The sequence below is a fragment of the Bos taurus genome, chromosome 6, assembly GCF_002263795.3.
Source record: "Bos taurus isolate L1 Dominette 01449 registration number 42190680 breed Hereford chromosome 6, ARS-UCD2.0, whole genome shotgun sequence".
NCBI lineage: Eukaryota > Metazoa > Chordata > Mammalia > Artiodactyla > Bovidae > Bos > Bos taurus.
The window spans coordinates 42,059,811-42,083,804 of NC_037333.1; the positions used below are offsets into that span (position 1 = coordinate 42,059,811).

Genomic DNA, 23,994 nt, shown 5'->3' on the forward strand with positions numbered 1-23,994 from the left:
GACCTGGGTTCAATCTCTGAGTTGGGAAGATCCCCCAGAGGAGAGCATGGCTATCCACTCCAGTATTCTTGCCTAGAGAATTCCCATGGACAGAGGAGCCTGGAGGGCTACAGTCCATGCGGTTGCAAAGAGTCAGACACAACTGAGCGACTAAGCACAGCGTACTGTTCTATACTTGTGGAATATTCTGTTAGCTAGTCAGAAGCATGAACAAAAACATTCTCCTGAAAAGATAACGGTATTCTCCTAAAAAGTATTCTCCTAAAAAGATAATGGTACCTTGGTAAAATTTTTTTAAGTAAGTTGTCAAGTAGAATACACTTTTTAAAGATTTTTTTTGATGTAGATCATTTTTAAAGTCTTTATTGAATTTTTTACAATACCGCTTCTATTTTATGTTTGGGGTTTTGGTCACAAGGCATGTGGGATCTTAGCTTCCCAACCACAGATCGAACCCTTTCCCCCTGAACCGAAAGGTGAAGTCTTAACCACCGGATCACCAGGGAAGTCCAGAGTATAGCACATTTTTAAAGCCCTGTGCGGATGCCTACACATTTGCAGGGGCAATAGAAAAGTCTGAGAATATATACACTGGACAGTATATGCTATCTCAGAAGGGTATGTTTGAACAGATGAAGGGGAAATTCAACTCTTTCTACATATCTCTCTATATGGCTTTATTACTTAACAACAATAATTTTTAAATTGTAGAAAGGAAGTTCTTATAAATATCACTCGATTGACAGAAAAATATTAAAGGTATAATTCTTAGAGGAAAAACACAGGTTTTAAATTGATCAAAATTCATAAAGAAAATTAAAAGCAAAGTTTTGATTTTTTTGGATCTCCTAACAACTACTCTGTAAGCTAACTTCGTAAGTGAACGACAGAGACTTCACTGGAGTCCATTATTAGTTCCATCCTTTTTCTGCCAGTTACTCCTAGGGTTAGAGTGGGAACCTCTGGGAGGATGGCTTCACTTCCCAGAACTTCTCCATCAATAAAGGCAGAGATCAATACACAGATTCAATCAATTTACCTACCACACCCAAGTCCACTGAACACTCTGACGTATGTCATTTTTCAATTTTTACACTAAATCGCCAATGAGAAGTCTGGGTGGGAATGCTACAGGCCTTCTGCCAAGGTTTCCAGGCTCCGTGGCTAAGAGGCCAAGTGAGTCTAAGGGTCCAAAGTTCCAGGGTAACCCAAAGAGTTAAGCTGAAGAGGTAGCAGAGGAAAGAGCTAGAACAGTAATCTACTCTAGACTTATTTCTTTTGCACATTTACTCTATAGGGTGGGAAATATTAGTAATACAGAGCTTCTCTGACTCTTAACCTAAAAATGTACTACATGTCCCTTAACTAATCAGACTCTCTTTTCCACTTGCTAGAATGAAAATGTTATTCTCCATATCTGAAATACCAAATGCTATCAGCCTTTACAAGCAACATACAACCTGGCTTAGACAGCCCAGAAAGCTATGCAGTCCACACACAACACCCATCCAAAGGTTCCTGATTCAATGCTCGAGAACTATGTCAACCCAAATGATCACAAGCAACTCCACTGCAAAGCATTCCTGAATGCTAAGAAGCTACCACAACTGCTAATTTTTCCTATGTGTTTATGTTTATGTGTTTAGTACTGATCATTTTTCTTCAGTTCAGTTCAGTCACTCAGTCGTGTCCGACTCTTTGCGACCCATGGACTGTAGCCCGCCGGGCTCCTCTGTCCATGGACTTTTCCAGGCAAGAATACTGGAGTGGGTTGCCATTTTCTTCTTCAGGGGATCTTCCCGACTCAGGGATTGAACCCATGTCTCCTGGGTCTCCTGCATTGCAGGCGGATTCTTTACCCAAAGAGCCATGCAGGAAGTCTTAATTTTTCTTAGAACAGTATTTGAAGGACATGTCAGGTATAGTTCTATACGTGCCATACTGCTGCATTTAAGAGGGCTATCATCTACTATTACATGGACTACAAAATTATCTCAATCAATCACAAAGTAGGAAACTTGGTAGTGTTATTTCTATGTTTTAATGACTCACTGGATATATGTCCGTTATGTTCTATGTCCTGTAAATTCTCGCACAGGTATCAGAGAATTGGTAAAAATGTAAGAGACAATCCAGGCTTTAAAATTTGCAACAATATTAGATTTTAAGGCAGGAGGCAAAAACAAAAAAGTGTATAGTAACCTGCTTTAATGTAAGCACTGTCCAAAACAACACTTTTGCCTAAAGAACTTCTGCTGTTGAGTCAAAAATCCCTAGACCAAAGCTATAAATCCATCTGGAACTAAAGTCAAGAAAATGGTAAACCTCAGACTCCTTCTTTCACTATTTGATTCATAACTACTCAAAAGCATAACACATTTTTCTCCATAAATGCCTCAGGTTGCCAATTCTTACACTTTCCTCAAAAACAAAAATTAAAAACTCTCGATATAATAAAGGCACTGAAACAAAACTGTAATCCACTTACAAAAAAAGAACACTGTAATAGATTTAACTGATTTCTAGCAATGAGTAAAGCTGTACACCAAGTCAATCTTTTATTTAAAAACATATACTGGGGCCATCTATCTTTCCCCCAGAGCTAAAGGGCACACTGAAAAATACGAATTTGCTGACTGAGGAGCAAGAGTACTTTGTTCTATTCTGACAAGTGAGACCCATCGCTTACTGTAGAGATGAAATAACCTCAGTACTTAAGCCCATATGGCTTTTTCAAAGTTAACTTGAACACAACAGATGAAACATCCTAAAAAGCTACAAAGGGAAAGAGCCCAGCATAGGCGATCTCAGAACTAGAACTTCTACCTCAAAATCCTGCCTTGCATGCTGCACCCTGTTTCTAGATTGCTGTTCTCTAAATCATGATTTATGCCATTTCCCCACATCAATGTCTTCCAGAGGCCTCCTAGGATTGAGTCAGTTCTAAGCTTCAGTCTGCCTTTCTTGCATAAAGCTCTATTACAGGTAACTGTCCTTACTTCTAGTTATTCTCAGATTCTTAACTTTAAAAATAAAACTAAAATATATTTGATGATATATACAAAGTTCTCCATTTATATTAGATATAAATTATAAGAAACAGGTATAGATAATTCAAATGCTAATTAATCCTTCTAATAACTTTGAGGTACTATTAATCCTACTGTACAGACAAAAAACAGAAAAGCTTGAGAGGTCACCTATAAACACAAGGTCAGAGGAGTGACTTCAATGGTCAGTCTATGCATAAGACTATCAGCTTTCACCTTGACAAACTGGCCTCGCTCTGATTTCTATCATTTGCTTGACTTCTTTTCCCTTCTAAGGATCTGGACCATTAGCTCAATATTCACCTCTTCAAAGAAATTTTCCCAAACCATCAAAGCTTTTGATCATGTGTCTCAATATGGACCTATTCTCTAGGTCCACTATGCACACATACTACATCGCGTGTGTGCATGTGTATGTGGAGCAGTGGATGTCATGCATTATTATATTCTGATGACATTATATCTCCATGATTAAATTTCCAGCTCCTTATCCCCTACCTTCAATCTTTCCCAGGGAAAGGTTGAAGGCAGGAGAAGAACAGGATGACAGAGGATGAGATGGTTGGATGGCATCACCAACTCAATGGACATGAGTTTGAGCAAGCTTTAGGAGCTGGTAATGGACAGGGAGGCCTGGCATGCTACAGTCCATGGGGTCGTAAAGAGTTGGACATGACTGAGTGACTGAACTGAACTATCCCCCTACCAGTTCTATAACCTCTACAGTTGCTATTTTAATGTTAAACATATAAGTGGTCATAAAAATGTGGGTACTGGTTCATATGCTTCCTTGTATTACAATATGGAAGACAGAGGTACTTACAGCCTAACCAGATTGGTGAGTCCTCGGAATATATCTGCATTCAGACATCCTATTCGGTTGTTTGTCAGATCCCTAAGGAGAAAGGGGAAAAGTATCTTCAATTAGTTCTCCTGGTTAATGAAGGTTTCATACATTTCATATTCAAGAATGGCACCCAGGTATCACACAAGACTTTTCTTTTAAGCATCTCTAACATATTCACCTATCTCAAGTACAGCACTGAGAGAAGAAATAATCCTTGCTTTCACTTACTTCTGGCACGTAGAAAACTAACTGCTGTTTAATTACAGTGCCCTCAATATTTAAAGCCATTTACTCCTGGAAAATGACTCAAGATAAAACCAATCTATCTTACTGCCTGTGATGATATACACAGCTCATCACGCTGGTAAGTTAGGGAACAGAGCTGATCTAAGGCAACATCCAAGAGACAACGGGTAAAAAGGTACATTATCACAATCCCCAAACTTTTATTTCCTCAAGAACAAGTGAAACTTAATGCTAACTTCATTCCTTAAATACTCAGAAGTTTTGACTGTAATGAAAAAACAACTGAGCTAGCTTTTACTTTACAGATCTGTCATTTAGGCTCCAAGCCAAATTACTTTATCACAATATCTAGGTAATGGCCCATATTTTTTCAGTCACTCCTAAACTTCTTATAGTTCCTATCAAATGTTACTTTGAAACCATTTTTTTTTTCTCCTCCTCAATGTAGGTAACTTTTTCCCTTTTATCTGTAATAAGTTTAGTATTTTGTTCTTTCCACACTATTTTTATTCATACCAAGCACAGTGAACACAATTTTATACTTCAATTAAGATTTATTTTAATTAGGAGATAACTATTTCTTCAAATAAGAGAGCATAGCTTTCATCATTTCCCATCAGTGGATTTACTATGAAAGCCCTAAAACAATGAATCTTTGTTTTTCTCAGTTATTAAGATTTGGGATTATTGGTCATTTTTTATTTCAATAAAAGAAGTAAAACAAGCTTTCTAAGCCAAACTTTAAAAAATATTTTTCTCGTATTTTCTTCACTGTCTGTATTATTCTCTGTAATAGAGAAGGACATATTCTTTGAATTTCACTGAGTTACTCTTTAGAGACTTATACCAACCATTTCTAAACTAAAACTGTCAGATTCTAAATTATACACTTGGTAATGGGGGGGGAGGTATTAGTCTGATAGAAATTACAAAGACTTCATATTTGAATTCAGTACCCACTCATTAATTTTTTCCTTTAGATATTTTAAAAGCTAGTTTAGGTAATCCCTAGTATTCAAAAATTTCATAGCTCTGTTTTCCCTTTCTTATGGCAACTTTTGATTTAAAAAAATATGTTAAGCAATACAAGTTTTTATCTACATTCATTATGCTCTAGCTCCTCAGAATATTAAAGCTAAGTATTTAATCGTGTGGGACTTTTCTTTATTCCGGCTGATTTTCCTTCTATTTCTGGGCTTTACTATTTAAGAAAATGAGGCATCATCGTGTGAAGTGTTGCTTAAACAAGCATTTTGAGTTCTATTCATTATCTTGTCTCAGTTCTGAGTTTTAAATGGTGTAATTACCATTGATTCTTTGGGAAACAATTTCATTACAGCTATACCTATTTAAAATGGAATTTAGGTACTGATAATGAGTTTTCATTTGAATTGAGAATCAGCTTGAATTTTGTTGATAAAGCAAAAGAGAAACTGAATGGGTCTAGGTTTTACCTACTTCTGATAGTTTATTCTCCAGAAAGCCACTGACTTAATCTTCCTGATCCAAATTATCTATAAAGTAAAGGTATGGGACACTGACAGAAACACTTTATATGCAGCTGCTGAGTGAGATGCACAACTGAATGATTTAAGGCCTCATAAGAAAAAGTGCCTGTAGTCAAGAAGTGACTAGCAGATACCTTTCTATCTCATGGAGTTTTCATACAGAACTCTCTCAGCTTGCAAGCTGTATACCAAGTTAGCTGTTTGGAATTAAGACCGAATTTTCTAGTGGGAAGATTATAAATGACAATTACCTTCCTAGACATGAGCACCAGAGACTACTTAATGTGTAATGCAATGAAAAAATGCTAAAGCAACATCTGGGACAATCATGGTAATTAAATTAAGTGCTACTGAACAAGAAAATTTTAAATTCATTTTGGATAGCAATATGTGAAAAACTATTTACTGAAGGATAAAGAACTGATGGAGAACACAGGCTATTTTGCAATATGCTTGAAAGAGCCTGATGAAGCTGCTTTTTATTAAGAGTTGAGTTTCCTTCAATCTCTACTTCAACATGCAGATACTATCATATTAAGCTCCCTATTATCAGAAAGCAGAACACGGACAGTCACGTGATCAGAGAAGGTGAGAATAAGTGGACTTGTCTGGCCATATGATACCACCCTCCTCCCTCCTCTTGGAACAACTAGTTGTAGTAATTCTCCAGCTTTAGCATCAGAATCACCAGGAAGGACAGTTGAAATAAAAATGCTTTAGCCTCAGCCCCAGAGCTTGATAGGGCAGCTCTAGCAGCTACACTCCTACTCCTTCTCCCTACGTGAGGACTCACATTCCATCCAAACAAGGGGTCAGTTTGTCCCAGTAAGAAGCACAGAGAAAATGACTCATTGTTATAAATCAAGCTCAGCTGGCTGCTGCCCCTCCACTCCCTAAGGACTGTTTCTGGGGATGCATGTAGCCTGTTGATGGCCACGTTCCATGCTCCTGCTTGTGTCAGTCTGGCAAGTCCCAACAGCTTCAAAGACCCTTAACAGCTGAACACCAGCTAGGGCTCCATCTCTCTGGAAGTATATTCCAAACCCAAACCCAAGATCTTGGTTGGTGTACATAATTCCACTAGACTGCAAACCTTCCAAGCGGTTCCTGAGTTAGTTACCTTTGTATCTCTGGAGGCTGGTCACTACTGGGCACAGAGGATGAACTTGATAAATTTTTGTTGAACTGAATTGATGCCGATTTGTCCTTCCACTTCAATTACATTTCTATACGTTGATAATACTTTCACTGACGTCTAAACCCAGCTTGATCCACTGCAGCCCTGATGTCACTAATCTGATCACATCAACTCCATACTGAAAAAGTTTTGCCAGCCCTCCACTGTCTAAATAATAGATTCGAAATTCTTCAACATGGCAGGAGGTCATCAAAAGCCTGGTCTCTTTCTGACTAACCTTACATTCCAATGTTCTTTTCCCCTTTCTACTTAATGCTTTGGTCAAAGAACATGTTCTTTTCACACCTGTGTCTACTCTGCTTACAGTGCTCTTTCTGTTACTCTTCAATACATACTCACCCCTCAGGAGCAAAGTCAAGTCTAAAGGCTGGCTGCTCTCATGGAGGTCATTCCCATCTCAGGTGGTCCCTCCTTTCCCCGGCAGATTAGTAACATTATTTAGGATGTATTTTCACTATCGATTTGCCCCTAAGAGTCTGTGAGTTCTTCCAGGGAAGTCCAAGCATAATAAGCAGTCAGCACTCAATAAACGCATTCAGAAGGAATGAAGGGTAGTGGCGCAGTCCACATGGCTTAAGCACCAGGTGACCTCTAAAATATAAGCACTCTCACAAAGTAGTTGTGACAAGAACACGATAAGGAAAGCAAGAGTGCTTAGTCTCGGAAGTAATAAAAACTGGTCTTTAGATTTTGAAATAACATACAGATAAAATACATAGGAAATTGGCAAGATTTTGAAATCATTAATAGAAAGAGGCCTCAATTTTTAGGGCATTTACAATAGATTGTTTAAATGCATTCGTAAATTGAAACTCATCTACAGATCATGCCCACTGGCAAAGCCAACCATAATCATTTTATTACCATAAGAGGGATGTAACCATCTACCACCAACAAATCAAACTGCTGTATAAATAAATTGCCTTCTGAGCTACTTACTTTAAACAGTCTGCTTTTCTATCTTAGACCCGGCTAGACGAACTTCTAAAAATTATTAAAAAGCCACTTTTTTATCGTGTTAAAGTTTGAAGTACATTAACAGTTACTTAAAAAGGAATGGTTCACATTCATAAGCCAGCAATTCAAACACTTACAATCTTTTTAGCGATGACAGTCCCCAAAAGGCACCTGGGTCTATACTACTAATAAGATTGTTTCGGAGGTCCCTGTTAAAGACAAAATAAAAGTTACTTACATCTCAACACTGTAAGAACTATTTAGGCATACTGCACTTATCTGCTGTACAGAAAACAGCAATGACAGTAATAGGAATGGGAGGAAACTGAGGCCAAACAGGCTAAGCTAAAATCAGCCCAGTAGTAAGTAGAAGAGCAAGAATTCAAAATCAAGAAATCTGGTTCTGAAGCCATTTGTGTGGGGCAATATGCATCTTAGTATTACTCCAATTCCGGAGAAGGCAATGGCACCCCACTCCAGTACTCTTGCTTGGAAAATCCCATGGACGGAGGAGCCTGTTAGGCTGCAATCCATGGGGTCACTAAGAGTTGGACAGGACTAAGCGACTTCACTTTCACTTTTCACTTTCATGCACTGGAGAAGGAAATGGCAACCCACTCCAGTGTTCTTGCCTGGAGAATCCCAGGGATGGGGGAGCCTGGTGGGCTGCCACCTATGGGGTCGCACAGAGTCGGAAACAACTGAAGTGACTTAGCATAGCATAGCATTAGTCCAATTCAAAGTTATGACTAAATGACAATCTTATACATTATTTTTACAGTCTCTTCCTTAGTATGTTACACTTTAATTATTGAAATAAATCAGACTGTATTGGTGACAAGGATAATTAAATTAAAAATTTTCAAATCGTTTTCAAAACTATACACTCTAAAATTCACACCATTTGGTTGTTAATATTTCTTCCTCCCAGGACTTCTAAGGCGAGGCTTTCTATAAAACAGTGTGTTATTTCACAGTATACAGCTCAAAGCCAAGATGCACCAGTCCTCCATGCAATGGCATCTGACAGCAATCACAACGGACAGCAGTCCCCCCATCCATGTGGAATACGTTCCAAGACTCCCAGTGCACGCCTGAAACTGAAATAGTGCCGAATCCTTTATATACTATGCCTTTTTTCTATACATACATATCTATGACAAAATTTGTAAATTAGGCACAGTAAGCGATCAACAACAATTAAACAGAATTATAACAACATGATAAAAGTTTATAAAATCGGTCTTTCTCTTTCAAAATATCTTACTGTACAAATGCAATGCCTTTTCCATTTTTGCCAGTGGTATAGAACCTGCCTGCCAATACAGGAGATATAAGAGACAAAGGTTTGATCCGTGGGTCAGGAAGATCCCCAGGAAGAGGGCATGGCAACCCACTCCAGTATTCTTGCCTGGGAAATCCCACGGACAGAGGAACCTGGCATGCTACAGTCCATAGGGTTGTACAGAGTCGGACACGACCAAGTGACTTAACATGCACGCAATGCCTTTTCCCTCAGCACTTACCACAACTGTGACCATAACTTTTGCAATGTGAGATATAACAGCAAAACGAGTACAATTTTTTTGGTCACAATTTTAGAGAAAGAGTCATTCCTACCATGGATCTTAGCAACCTCAGCATACAGTTTTTTTCTCTCCTTATTAAGTCAAGAACTTTCACCATTTAACTTAAAAGAAGTGTCATATAGCTTCTCTTCAGCACATCCAAACAGTCAGCATCAGTACTCTCGTGCTTTGGAGCTGTTACTGAATAAAATGAGGCTGACCTGAACACAAACTGAGATATCTTGACAGTGGATCTGATAACCGGAATGGCTACTAAGGGACTGAGGAGCAGGATGTGAGGGACAAAGGGTTGATTCACGCCCTGGGTGGGGTGGTGTGAGATTTCATCACACTATTCAGAATGGTGTGTAATTTAAAACATAGGAATTGTTTATTTCTGGAAGTTTCCATTTAATATTTTCCACCTGTAGTTGACCATGAGTAAATAAAACTGTGGAAACTGAAACCTCGGATGGGGTGGGGAGGCTACTGTATCCCCACTCTCCTCCAGTGCTTGGCCCTTGCATGCCAGCACACCACCACTGGGGGCAGCAGTGAGCATCACAGCCAGATCCTTCCTCCAGGGCAGATGTGGCCCATCACTAAAGGTTCTGCTTGCTTGGGCTCAGCAGGTAAAGAATCCACCTGCAATGCGGAAAACCTGGGTTCAATCCCTGGGTTGGGAAGATCAGGAGAAGGGAAAGGCTACCCACTCCAGTATTCTGGTCTGGAGAATTCCATGGACTGTATAGTCCATGGGGTTGCAAAGAGTCGGACACACCTGAGAAACTTTCACTTTCAAAGGTTCTGCTTGGGCTCAGCTGAAACTCTCCAGTCACCCCACACAAGAGTCCAGCTAACATCTGTAGAGAGTGATCCTCAGCCGCAGGAGCACTGAGAAGGAGAACAGTGGCCTGCTTCCCACAGGCCAGCCAATGGCTGGCCCACAGTTCAACTCTACTAGACACCCAAAGTGGGCCCATTCATCAGGACTCACTCATAACCTTGCCCACTGGAGGCCTGAGTGGCCTCTGGTCATCTCTCAGAGCACCTCAGGTCGACTGTGAACAGAAACCCTTCCCAACTTCTCTTCACCTGGGAGTCTTTCCCAAACAAAGGCAACATTTTCCCTTCCATGTATGTGTGAGCTTCTGACGTCAATCCTAATTATCCATCATTATTCTCATAACTGGACTTCCGAGGTAGCGCTAGTGGTAAAGAACCCGCATGCCAATGCAGTAAACATAATCCCTGGGTCAGGAAGATCCTTGGAGGAGGGCATAGCAATCCACCCCAGTATTCTTGCCTGGAGAATCCCATGGACACAGGAACCTGATGGGCTACAGTCCACAGGGTCTCAAAGAGTGGGACAAGACTAAAGTGACTTACACCCCCCACCCCCACCCCCCCCACACACACTGAGTTGGTGAAACAATGCAAAAATGCAGAGCAAAGGGCAATACAAACCCAGGGTAGCATGTACCTCTCGGGTCCTTCAGTACCTCACTTATTTGAGAAATAAAAAGCTTTCCTGAAAGCAGATCCTGGACCACTGGTGCCGCCTGTTATCACAACACTGAGGTGACGTGTCTCTGGGATCATTTGTCACTACTGCCCTACCATGGGCAGTCTAGCCTGTGAGAAGCAGCCTAAACTACTCAACAGAAAAATACTCAGTTCACTTCCTCAGGCATCTGACCTGTTTGGTCTACTGGCGCTTAAGAAAAGGACACTGGGGAAGTCACTGCAGTGGGCTCAGATCCATGTGTTTCCTGTCATCAAGTGAGGGAGGCACGTTCAATTTTACTGACATCAGGGGATGAAAACTAACCGTTGTCTGGCCTGCTTCATAACATGCTCTTTTTCCTTAATGGCTCATTCAAACTATCAATATAGACAAAGCTGCACCACTAGGACTGGTTTGTAGGCAGGTTTCCTGGCAATTTCACAAAAACAGCCTGAAGAAACTGGCTCTCTGCTCCTCACTGCACTGGTCAGTCGCTGTTGAAAACCCACACTCTCTCCACAACCCAGTGCCATCCACACTGGCCTCCTGTGCTCTCAATGCTGTTTCATACCGGGCGATGGAAGTTGACCAGAAATTCTCAAGAACTCTTCCCTGGAGGCGCAACCAGTGACGCCTGTGCACATAAACATCCACCAACAAACCCTGTTCTGCCTTCTCCATGTCTCACACTCAACCTTATGCATTAAGCCTTCTGCTGTAAGCCAGGAGCAAAACCGCAATCCCACTCCACCCCCCCTACAAATCAGAGCCAGGTTCTTCTACATAAAACTGAACCCCCAAGTACCTTGCAAATACCTGTATTTATAAAATACAGGAAACATTCTTTTAACATAGTATAGAGTCTATTCTGGTTACCATTACTAAGTAAGTATTTCATTAATCAGAACTCAGATTTTATGTTCCACAAAGATGGGGCCTTTGGGAGGTGAATAGGTTATAAGAGTAGAGACTTCATGAATGAGGTTAATACCTTTGTAAAAGTGGCCCAGAGAGTTCCCGCTTCCCCTTCCACTACATGAGAGAAACTGCAGCAAAAAGACGGCCAAGTAGGAAGTGGGCCCTTACCAGACACCAAACCTGCCAGAGCCTTGATCTTGGATTTCTCAGCCTCCAGAACTGAGAGATATACATGTCTGCTGTTCATAAGCCACCCAGCTCATGGCATCTCGTTACAGCAGCCAGAACAGGCTGGGACAGATGATAAATGGATGGAAAAGTAAACCATGGCTGAGAGACAGGATTACACTACCTGACCCTCACCATAAAAGTCTTTTTAGTCAATTACAGCTAGCCACAAAATTATTAGGATATATTCATAGTCAGACAATGTAGAAACTGCTGCATCTCATTCATAAGCACTAATATTTCTCAATAAAAGCAGAAGGTCATGATGTCTGCAAGTGACTTTCAAATCATTCAGCAAACAAGTATATGTAGGCATACTCCAATATAAAGGAAAACAATGATGACGTGCTGTTATTAATGACTGAGTAGGTAAATTGGTAATGTGGGAGATTACTACATCATTCTTTCAATTTTTTGTATGTTGAAAATTTTAATACAAATTCTGTTCCCACTATTTTTAGTCCCATGAATTACAACTAGTCCTCAGGCTCAATTTATTAGTTCTCATCTCCCCACCCACCTCCCCCACCACAACCGACCCCAATTCTTTATTGCAAAGATACGATTTTAGGAAAAACCTGAATCAATGTTTTTGACCTATATAAGCAAAAAGTTCTGCAAAAAGAAATATACAATGTCAGTTCTATTTTTTTAATACATATGTTTCAGTTATCAGATTTTAAAGAGTATCTACAACGGGAAGTGATTTAGCTAAAGCAGTACATAAATTTGTGGTCAATGATGTACTGCATGTGTTTCTACAAAATACCTCTCATGAATAACCGAGGACTATAATATGATTTAAAGATGCACTTTTTCTTCAATAATAAAAAATCCTTGACATATTATATAATATTTAATAATAGCCATATTAATCAGGCATTGCCAAAAGATATTTATAGTCAAATTCTTTCATTTAACATTGCCCTCCCTCCCTGCCTTTACCAACCCACAACTTCCAGACTTAGTAAACACAAGTCTAAGTTGAGGATATACAGCTAAATCTGAATGTTGTATCATTAAAATATAAACGAAAAGGCACACAAGAATTGCATAAACAAAATTAAAGGAGTATCTTAACAGTTGTTAAAAGAGCTAAGTCTTTCTTCCCTGGTGGGAGAGTGGGTAAGAATCTGCATGCCAATGGAGGGGACGCGGGTTTGATCCCTAGGCTGGGAAGATGTTACACCCCGTGGGCAACTAAAGCCTGTGTGCCACAACTACTTTCTCTGAGGCAATCATCACCACCCCTCTCTAGGCTCACAACTGTATCTGTAGCCCAACCTCACCATTCCCTTGAGTTCCCTATTGCATACACAGCTGTCTAACTCAACACCTACATCTGGACATCTCACAGCCACATCAAAAACCAACACAGTATCAGGAGCTCTAGTCTGTGCTTTATCAAGTCCTCCCAAGTGATTCTACTGCACACAAAGTTGGACAACCACCAGTCCAGGTGAGGCACTAGTCTCTAAACAGAGATTATGGGCTTTAAATTACCTTAGATTTAACACTTCCCTGAAGGCTCAAAAACAAAAAGGTCTGTCTAGTCAAGGCTATTGCTTTTCCAATAGTCATGTATGGATGTGAGAGTTGGACTATGAAGAAAGCTGGGTGCCTAAGAATTGATGCTTTTGAACTGCGGTATTGGAGAAGACTCTTGAGAGTCCCTTGGACTGCAAGAAGATCCAACTAACTCATCCTAAAGGAGATCAGTCCTGCGTGTTCTTTGGAAGAACTGATGTTGAAGCTGACACTCCAATACTTTGGTCACCTAATGAGAAGAGCTGACTCATTTGAAAAGACCCTGACGCTGGGAAAGATTGAGGACAGGAGGAGAAGGGGACGACAGAGGATGAGATGGTTGGATAGCATCACCGACACAATGGACATGAGTTTGGGTGAACTCCGGGAGTTGGTGATGGGCAGGGAGGCCTCGCATGCTGCGGTTCATGGGGTCGCAAAGAGTTGGACAGTGACTGAACTGAACTGAAAGCTCAGTTGGTAAAGAATCTGCCTGCAATGCAGCAGACCCCGTTTCGATTCCTGGGTGGGGAAGATCTGCTGGAGAAGGGATAGGCTACCCACTCCAGTATTCTTGGGCTTCTCTTGTGGCCCAGGTGGTAAAGAATCTGCCTGCAATGTGGGAGACCTGGCTTCAATCTCTGGATTGGGAAGATACCCTGGAGAAGGGAAAGGCTACCCACTCCAGTATTCTGGCCTGGAGAATTCCATGGACTGTATAGTCCATGTGGTTGCGAAAAGTCGGACACAACTGAGCAACTTTCGTTTCACTTCCCTACTTCCTCCTTATCCCAACCCCTCATTCCAGCAGCCAGAGCATCTGCTTACAGTGCGTGAGTGTTAAGTCACTTCAGTCGTGTCTGACTCTTTGAGACCCAATGGATCAAGCCTGCCAGGCGCCTCCGTCCAAGGGATTCTCCAGGTAAGAATACTGGAGTGGGTTGCTATGCCCTTCTTCAAGGGACTGTCTGGACCCAGGAATCAAATCTGCATCTCTTTCGTCTCCTGCACTGGCAAATGAGTTGTTTACCACTAGCGCCACCTGGGAAGCCCCTCTGCTCACAGTCAGTCAGTCAGTCAGTCAGTTCAGTCGCTCAGTCATGTCCGAACTCTTTGTGACCCCATGGACTGCAGCACACCAGGCCTCCCTGTCCATCACCAACCCTCAGAGCTTACTCAAACTCATGTCCATTGAGTCAGTGATGCCATCCAACCGTCTCATCCTCTGTCATCCCCTTCTCCTCCTGCCATCAATCTTTCCCAGCATCAGGGTCTTTTCCAGTGAGTCAGTTCTTCCCATCAGGTGCCCAAAGTATTGGAGCTTTAGCTTCAGCATCAGTCCTTTCAATGAATATTCAGGACTGATTTCCTTTAGAATGGACTGGTTGGATGATCTTGCAGTCCAAGGGACTCTCAAGAGTCTTCTCCAACACCACAGTTCAAAATCATCAATTCTTTGGCGCTCAGCTTTCTTTATAGTCCAACTCTCACATCCATACATGACTACTGCTCACAGTAGCTCACAGTGAAAGCCAAAGTCCTTACAGTAACTCTCTAGAATCTGTCCCACCAATACCTCTTTGGCCTCACTCTGGTCTCCTTGCTGCTCCTCAAACACAAGCAACATGTTTCACAGCACAGCTTTTGCACCTACAGGTCCGGCTGCCTATAATATTCTTTCCTCAAGGCTCAATCACTTGCTCTAAGCCTTCACACTATCACCATACAAAACTCACATACATAGTGCATAGGTGCACAAACGCCACTCCCTGCTGTATGTTTCTTTACCCATAGTACAGTCATTCCTTTAGTTCCAGGACCCCCACAAACACCAATATCCAGACATTCAAGTCCTGTACGTAAAATGGTATAGTAGAGTCAGTCCTCCATACCATGCAGGATGGAACCTGGAGCAGGGGCACTTGTACTTATGCTATCAATTGGCTTGCTATGTCTATTCTATTTCTCCCCATCACAACATAAACTCTTTAAAGACAGGACCTTTGACAACAAAGGATTGGGATTCACCAATGAATCCCAATCCTAAAACAGTGTGGGCAATTAATAAATATCTGCTAAACAAATTTAGATCAGCTACTCAGGAAGGACTTAATAATGATTGAGACAATACTTGTACCAAGCCTTGATGTTAGACCATTTACCTTTTTAATGGTTTAAATTAACATGATACAATAAATCTACATCAGTTATCCATGGTACACACTTTTAAAAGAATGCCAATTAATCTTTTAAAAAAGTAGATCATCACTAGGAAACTAGTTTCCAAGATGTCAGAAAGAGGTATTATGTCCTAAAAATAAAAACCCCAAACCCTGAAGAAAAACTCAAAAGAATCTAAAAAAATAAAAGAGTGTGTATGTGTATAACTGATTCACTTTGCTGTACACCTGAAACTAACACAATGATGAAAATCAGCTATACTCAAATAAAAATTTTTAAAGACAAGCACACACACCACACACTCTGCTACTTTCTTATGAGGGACAAAAGCAAATACAAATGATGGAAAACAAGAAAGCTCCCAAACGAAAACCAAACATTTCAAAGAACAAAGCCTAAAGAAAAAGGTTCCTTTCTAGATGGAGTTTGTAAGAAGGAGTGTGTCCACCCGCACCAGTTAAACCAAACATTTCAAAGAACAAAGCCTAAAGAAAAAGGTTCCTTTCTAGATGGAGTTTGTAAGAAGGAGTGTGTCCACCCGCACCAGTTTTACTTTGTGGAAAAAAAGAGAAAACGAATCCTCTTAAGAAATCCACTCTTCAACCCAAAAGAACTGCCAAGACTGCTTGCCTCGCGGGTTTTACTCCATCGCTGGGGCCCACGTGCCAGCTAGTTCAACCCAGCCAGCCCCTACTGTTCTACTCCAAGCACACTACCCAGCACTACTAAGCCCCTCTCTTATTCCGCATGGCCTGGCTACAGGTACTTTAAGGCCAGACTTTTACAGTTTTGGCCCTAGTCTGAATAATTCCTTGACCTACCACTTGCTTTTTATACCACATCCCATTCTGGGAAGTGTTAAAGGAATAAGTCTGCTACAGTGTTTTCAGGTAATTTTTGAAAGATTTGAATATGATGTCATTTATACAAACAAGAAGTCATTTATCCGGCTAGCTCAGTCTTAAGTTGGGTTCCCAGAACCAGCCCAGGACGCTTCTCAAGTACTTCCTGGCAACCATCAGGATTCTGCAGAGCGCGCGCCCTCTCTCTGATAACAAGCCCCAAACCTATCCTGCTGCTCCCTGAGGAAACCCTTTGACAAACCCTTCGATAAACCCTTCAATAGACGGTCCTAGCCCACACATTTCAATGGCTACACAATCAGCTCTCCTGCTCCCACGTCATGCTGGGTCCTGGGAAATCTGGGATTCTGCTTCCCCAGGAAAGAGGCCTCAGATGCCCCTTTGGATACAGAACCTTTTACTGACTTCACGTGATCTTTTTCCCTGTCTTTTCGCCTGTCTCCCCCTCATCCCAGGGAGGAACAGGGAGGAAGACAAAGACAGAGCTCTTTCCTGGGGACCCACCAGCATGTAAGCTCTATCTACACTCCCTCTAACTCCCCAATTAGCCCACAGAGTATGTATCAAGGTAAGGAATAATTTTTCACACCTACTGAAACCTCTTTTCTACACTTGGACTAAGACTTCAGGAACTCACTGGTCAAAGAGTCTTTTTTTCTGTTCTGTTATCCATTCTCCTGAGGCAGAGCAATTAGGAAACAGGTAAGGAAAATATACATGGGTTAATCTATCAGAAAACACAGATCATGGCATCTGGTCCCATCACTTCATGGGAAATAGATGGGGAAACAGTGGAAACAGTGTCAGACTTTATCTTTTTGGGCTCCGAAATCACTGCAGATGGTGACTGCAGCCATGAAATTAAGACGCTTACTCCTTGGAAGAAAAGTTATGACCAACCTAGATAGCGTATTGAAAAGCTGAGACATTACTTTGCCAACAAAGGTCCGTTTAGTCAAGGCTATGGTTTTTCCAGTGGTCATGAATGGATGTGAGTTGGACTGTGAAGAAAGCTGAGCACCCAAGAATTGATGCTTTTGAACTGTGGTGTTGGAGAAGACTCCTGAGAGTCCCCTGGACTGCAAGGAGATCCAAACAGTCCATTCTGAAGGAGATCAATCCTGGGTGTTCTTTGGAAGGAATAATACTGAAGCTGAAACTCCAGTACTTTGGCCACCTCATGCAAAGAGTTGACTCACTGGAAAAGACTCTGATTCTGGGAGGGATTGGGGGCAGGAGGAAAAGGGGACGACAGAGGATGAGATGACTGGATGGCATCACTGACTCGATGGACGTGAGTGAACTCCGGGAGATGGTGATGGACAGGGAGGCCTGGCATGCTGTGATTCATGGAGTCGCAAAGAGTTGGACACGACTGAGCAACTGAACTGAACTGAACTGAATCTATCAAAATACTACATCACTGCCACAGGCTGAATTGTGTACCCCCGGATTTTCTATGTTGAGGTCAAAACCCCCACTACCACAATGCTGTCCACACTTCTGATGTGCATGAACCACCAGAGCAATCCTGGTGCCAAAAGTAACTTATGTTTCTGAACACAAGAGACACCACAGCTCCCTGGAGTGCCCATTACCCTTCTCTTGGAAAGGGCAAACCTCACTGATCCTGCATCACTGAGCACCTATATGCAGGGCCTGATACTGTGCTGCGTGTGACAGGGTATCTGTCAGCACGATGACTTTTATTACAAGGAATAGAAAACTAAACAGGATCATGCCACCTCTTACGACTCCAACAGTCCAGAGGGAGTCCTGCTTCAGGGAGGTCGTGCCAGCTCCCCTCTACTCACCCAACGGGCCTACCCCACTCTCCTCTGTGCGTCAGCTCTGCCCAAGCCCGCAGCATGGTGGCTTCTGTACCAGAAGTCCAACCATCTTTCTGATGACAGGGAGCAAACTCCTCTCCCCAAAGCCCCAAGCAAATCTCAACTGGATTCAACTGTGTCAAATACCCATTACTGGACCAGTGACTGGACCAGAGAACCAGTGGATGGTTCTCTCAGGGAAAGGCCTGGACACGAGGTGCAGCTAGCATCCTCGGAAGCAAACGGACAATGTGGAACAAGACAGGAAGCCTCAAATGAAAACAGAAAAAAAAAAAAAAAAAATCTGAGAATTAAGCACTACTGTGTAAAGATCATTTTATAGGTGTGTATGTGTACACATGTGTGTATATACACAATTATATGTACACATGCACACATGAATGCACTGCTATATATACGTGTAAATGCATATATTACATAGGTAAATGTAAACACATTGCTGTATGTGTAAATGAGTAGAGGGGAGCTGGAAGGCCCTAATATAACCTAATTTAAAGACATTTGATCTCAATGAAAGAAAAAGACGAAGAATTTTAGATGCTATGTGCTTAAATAACACATCTGAGATCAAAGCAATGAAGTCCTGTGGGAATCAGTTGTGGGAGAAGACACCAAGGGAAACGGTCAAGGAAAGGCCAGAGTGGAGAAAAAGAAGAAATGAGAGCTAAGAAAATGAGGAAGTCTGTTATCCAACAGAAACGGAGATGCTCACTGTGTGACCAGCTCCCTGCTGTATCTGAAACGTTATCTGAAGCATATGAGTAATATGGGAATTGGAAACATGATCCTAGAGTAGCATTCAGCATACAAGCAAATTAAAGATCCACTGTGCAAAATTCACCAAGGCAAAAAATAAGTGACGCTTGTCACACTTCTGGTCAGAAGCAAAACTAGACCTAACTGTTAAGCAAAACAAAAGGATCCCATTCAAAGACGGCTGAATAAAATATTAAGTTTATACAAAAGTACTTCCCCTTGGATGAGGTTTTTTTTTTTTTTAATTTTTTTAATTCTACACACATTTCATGACAGAATTTCAAAACAGCACTGAGGCTTTAAAAGCCACACGTCATCAAACCATGCTGCACAGCCTGTTTTCTAAGCACAGTTACCTCCACACTGATTTGTGCATGTACTGTCTGTGGCTGCTTTCTCCAGACAGTGGCATAACTGGGTCACAGTGACAGAGACCACACAGCCCACAAAGCCTAAATTATTTACTATCTGGCCCTTATCAAAAGCTCGCCCTCCTCTGCTTTAATGTATTGCTTTTTAAAATTCAATTCTGAAAAAAAAAAAATTCTCATATGTTTCATAATGGGAAAACAAATTTTATTTTGAAAAGTTGATAGCTTAGTAACAGACTTACATTGGAAATGTATTAAACAAAATACCAATAAGAGATGATAATAAAAAAATACTCACAATCTTTCGAGGAGACTTAACCCAGAAAATGAGCCATTCTTCAGCTCGGATATTTTATTGTTACTCAGAATCCTAAAAATGACAAAAAAAAAAAAGGTAAGTTGCCTAATATATGTACATCATCAATATCAAATAAATTTAGCTTGTTAAGTTTAAACTATAGGAAGTCTAAGAAGTCACTTATTACCCAAAGAATTTTTGAGATGCCTGAAAAAAATTGGAGCTTCCTTCTCTTTGAGAAACAACCCAAAATAGCTAATTTGCACATCTTGTCACATCTTAAATTGTTCTTGTCACCCTAAACCAAGACATTTGAAATAAAAAGTCAACATAAAACAGCTCTAAGTTCAGTGTAAGAATAAAGAATGTCATATACATTTACAAAATTAATTTATATAACCTGAATATCTACTTAAAAACTGGAAACTTAATACAAAAAGAGCTCTACCAAGCACTGACTTGGAAGGAAATACAGGGCTTCCCTGGTGGCTCACTGGTAAATAATCGGCCTGCCAACGCAGGGGACACTCACTGGCTTGTTCCCTAATCCAGGAGAAGCCCACATGCCATAGAGCAACTGAGCCTATGAGCCACAACTACTGAGCCTACACGTGCTCCAGAGCTCGTGCTGCACAAGAGAAGCCACCGCAATGAGCAGCCCACACACCGCATCTGGAGCAGCCCCTGCTCACTAGACAGGAGCGACACGGAAACAAAGAGCCGGCGCAGCCAATTACAGATAAATAAATAAGTAAAACAGTTTTAAAAAGAGAAATATAGTATCTTCTAGATGCCATTTCAACAATACTGAATATTATTTGCAACTTGCTAAGCTGCTAAGTCACTTCAGTCGTATCCGACTCTGTGCGACCCCATAGACGGCAGCCCACCAGGCTCCCTGGTCCCTGGGATTCTCCAAGCAAGAAACCCACTGGAGTGGGTTGCCATTTCCTTCTCCAATGCGTGAAAGTGAAGTCGCTCAGTCGTGTCTGACCCTCAGCAACCCCATGGACTGCAGCCTTCCAGGCTCCTCCGTCCATGGGATTTTCTAGGCAAGAGTACTGGAGTGGGGAGTACCACTGGAGTGGCCATTGCCTTCTCCATTTGCAACTTCAGTTCAGTTCAGTTCAGTCGACCCCATGAATCCCAGCACGCCAAGCCTCCCTGTCCATTACCAACTCCCGGAGTTCACTCAGACTCACGTCCATTGAGCCAGTGATGCCATCCAGCCATCTCATCCTCTGTCGTCCCCTTTTCCTCCTGCCCCCAATCCCTCCCAGCATCAGAGTCTTTTCCAATGAGTCAACTCTTTGCATGAGGTGGCCAAAGTACTGGAGTTTCAGCTTTAGCATCATTCCTTCCAAAGAAATCCTAGGGCTCATCTCCTTCAGAATGGACTGGTTGGATCTCCTTGCAGTCCAAGGGACTCTCAAGAGTCTTCTCCAACACCACAGTTCAAAAGCATCAATTCTTCGGCACTCGGCCTTCTTCACAATCCAACTCTCACATCCATACATGACCACAGGAAAAACCATAGCCTTGACTAGACGAACCTTTGTTGGCAAAGTAATGTCTCTGCTTTTGAATATGCTATCTAGGTTGGTCATAACTTTCCTTCCAAAGAGTAAGCATCTTTTAATTTCATGGCTGCAATCACCATCTGCAGTGATTTTGGAGCCCAAAAAGATAAAGTCTGACACTGTTTCCCCATCTATTTGCCATGAAATGATGGGACCAGATGCCATGATCTTCATTTTCTGAACGCTGAGCTTTAAGCCAACTTTTGCACTCTCCTCTTTCACTTTCATCAAGAGGCTCTTTAGTTCCTCTTCACTTTCTGCCATAAGGGTGGTGTCATCTGCATATCTGAGGTTATTGATATTTCTCCCGGCAATCTTGATTCTAGCTTGTGCTTCTTCCAGTCCAGTGTTTCTCATGATGTACTCTGCATATAAGTTTGTGTGAAAATATTATACTTTTTGCACACATTCACAGGCAGAAACAGGTAGCTGTATTGCAATACTACAACTCATGGATTAGGATGATGTTCTTTAAAAAAACTGGAAACAAAAAAATGATTTAAAAGAAGTCCTGGTCGAGCCACCACCGTGGCAGAACTTGCCTAAGACCAGACAATGCGCACACGGTCTTGCTTCCTCTCTAGGCTTTGTAACTATGCTCCTTTTGCATCTTGCATGCCAATAAGGAATTTCCACACAGAAGGGGGAAATGTTAAAGCTACCTTACTTGGGAGAGTGGAAATAACGAGATAAAATAAATGGAAAAAAAAAATCAAAACAGCCTTAGAAGAGTTCAATTAATGGCTCAAGACCATCCTAGGAAATGGTAGAGATGGAATAGGAACCCTGGTACACACTTCACTCCAAACCCCCTGTTCTTCAATACAGACCAATGCTGGTCAAGAGACACCCTTACTGGCATTTTAGGCAGAAAACTCTCCATCCCACAAGGTGCTGTACAACTTCAGGGGCAGACCCTTCACACTGGGTCCAGGCTGAGGGCTGCCCCCAGTCCAGAATGGGCAATACTGTACGTACAAATGTTAACAGAACACCCCTGGGTCATGGGGTTTCAGGCACTCATTTTCATTTTGTTTACTCTCATCTTTCTTTAGAACAAAAGAGTCCATTATGTGTATGAAAGCAAGCAAAAAGAAATAGCCATTTGACTGATGTTCTTTAGTTTGAAGTTAAAAAAAAAAAAAAACAGCTAATGCAGATTAACATTTCACAGCATTTTTGCGATAAAGTCAAGCTTATGTGTGCTTGAAGCCCAGCTCTATCATGTTCAGTTACACTGGTCATGAGCAAGTCACTCCATTCTCTGTAACACAATTCCTCATTTATAAATGGGAAGAACAGTATCTACTGATACCTCATATAATTCTAGAAAGAAAGCAGAAAACACCTAACACGCTCAATGAGTGTAATGTTGCAAATTCTATTTCCTTGGTTCTAAGACACACATCTTCCCTCATTTTAATGTTTCTGACATCAAAATGCATCCGGCAATCAAAGCATATCATATGGAGTTATTTTCCTTCTCCTCCAACCTATTACTAAAGCAAGGATAAGGCCTGAACCACTGGAACCAAGAAAAACATGGTGATCAAGAACATGCCAATTGAAACATCATTTTATCTCATCAAAGCTGCAAAAGGACTTTAAGTAAAGTAGTAGGCGTGAGCAAAAGCAAACATAGACTTGGACAAGGCCAAGGCCACGGAGGTCACTGTAACGGCATTTCTCCGGCAGTCCATACCCAAGAGCTACCAACCTTGCCTTCCTAAACAGGCAGGGGTCCTAAGCTAAGAAGTCACCAAATCCAACAAGAAATATATTCAATGATCTAATTTAAGCATGATTTATACCAAAGAGTTCAGCTTTTGTAAGAGGGGGAGTTAAACAAATGATGGTATATCAAACGACAAAATTGTGCCCATCCATTAAAGGAAACTTTTAAAGGAAACCTGATAAAAAGGAAAATGCTTATAATCAGTTAAAAAGCAAAGAACAAAACTGACACCATTGACTGGAATGAATATAATGCAGAGACAAAAAAGACTTGGAAGAAATAGATCACAATGATCACTATCTTGGTGATGAGGTTCCTACTTCTCTCTTAGTCTTTATAATCCTGAAGTATTTTGAAATATCTAGAATGACTCTTCTCTTTGAAACAGACTTTGATGATAAACATAAGAATCTTAATTACCAAGTATAGCTTCAAATTGAGCTGATTTTGAGTATATCTTAAAATAAACATTGAAGTAGGGAATACTTTATTTCTGCTGAGATTAAAAGCTCACATTTCATTATTTACATTCAAAAAAGGTTTATGTAGTGACTGCAACTTAAAAGGCAGTAAAAGTAGTGCAAAGAACAATGTGGTTGCTATCTCAGGCTTTTGAGACCTCACCAGTAATACATGACTCAGTCTCTGACAAGTCACTTCACTTTTCTACATAGACTTCTGTTTCATCATTTTTAAGACAGAAGAGATTAGGCAAGAATGATCTCCATTCTTAAAAGAAGCACCTCCCAACTTATTTTTAATTTTTTATAATTATTCATGTTGTAATGAGCAAAGCTGAAGAAACT

The 23,994-nt window shown here is 41.2% G+C and overlaps 1 protein-coding gene across 4 annotated transcripts in view; it reads right to left on the bottom strand.

The window, feature by feature from the left end:
* ADGRA3 (adhesion G protein-coupled receptor A3) overlaps positions 1 to 23,994 on the bottom strand; it is a 132,458-nt gene that overhangs the window by 75,215 nt on the left and 33,249 nt on the right. For 2 of the 4 annotated variants that reach the window (XM_024993526.2, XM_010806048.4), the window contains exons 2-4: positions 19,874 to 19,945; positions 7,944 to 8,015; positions 3,874 to 3,945 (exon numbers count right to left, since the gene is read on the bottom strand). In XM_024993526.2, the coding sequence (XP_024849294.1) occupies positions 3,874 to 3,945; positions 7,944 to 8,015; positions 19,874 to 19,945 (216 nt within the window). The remainder of the gene's footprint in view (positions 1 to 3,873; positions 3,946 to 7,943; positions 8,016 to 19,873; positions 19,946 to 23,994) is intronic. The other 2 variants (XM_059887743.1, XM_024993527.2) reach the window with 1 other exon arrangement.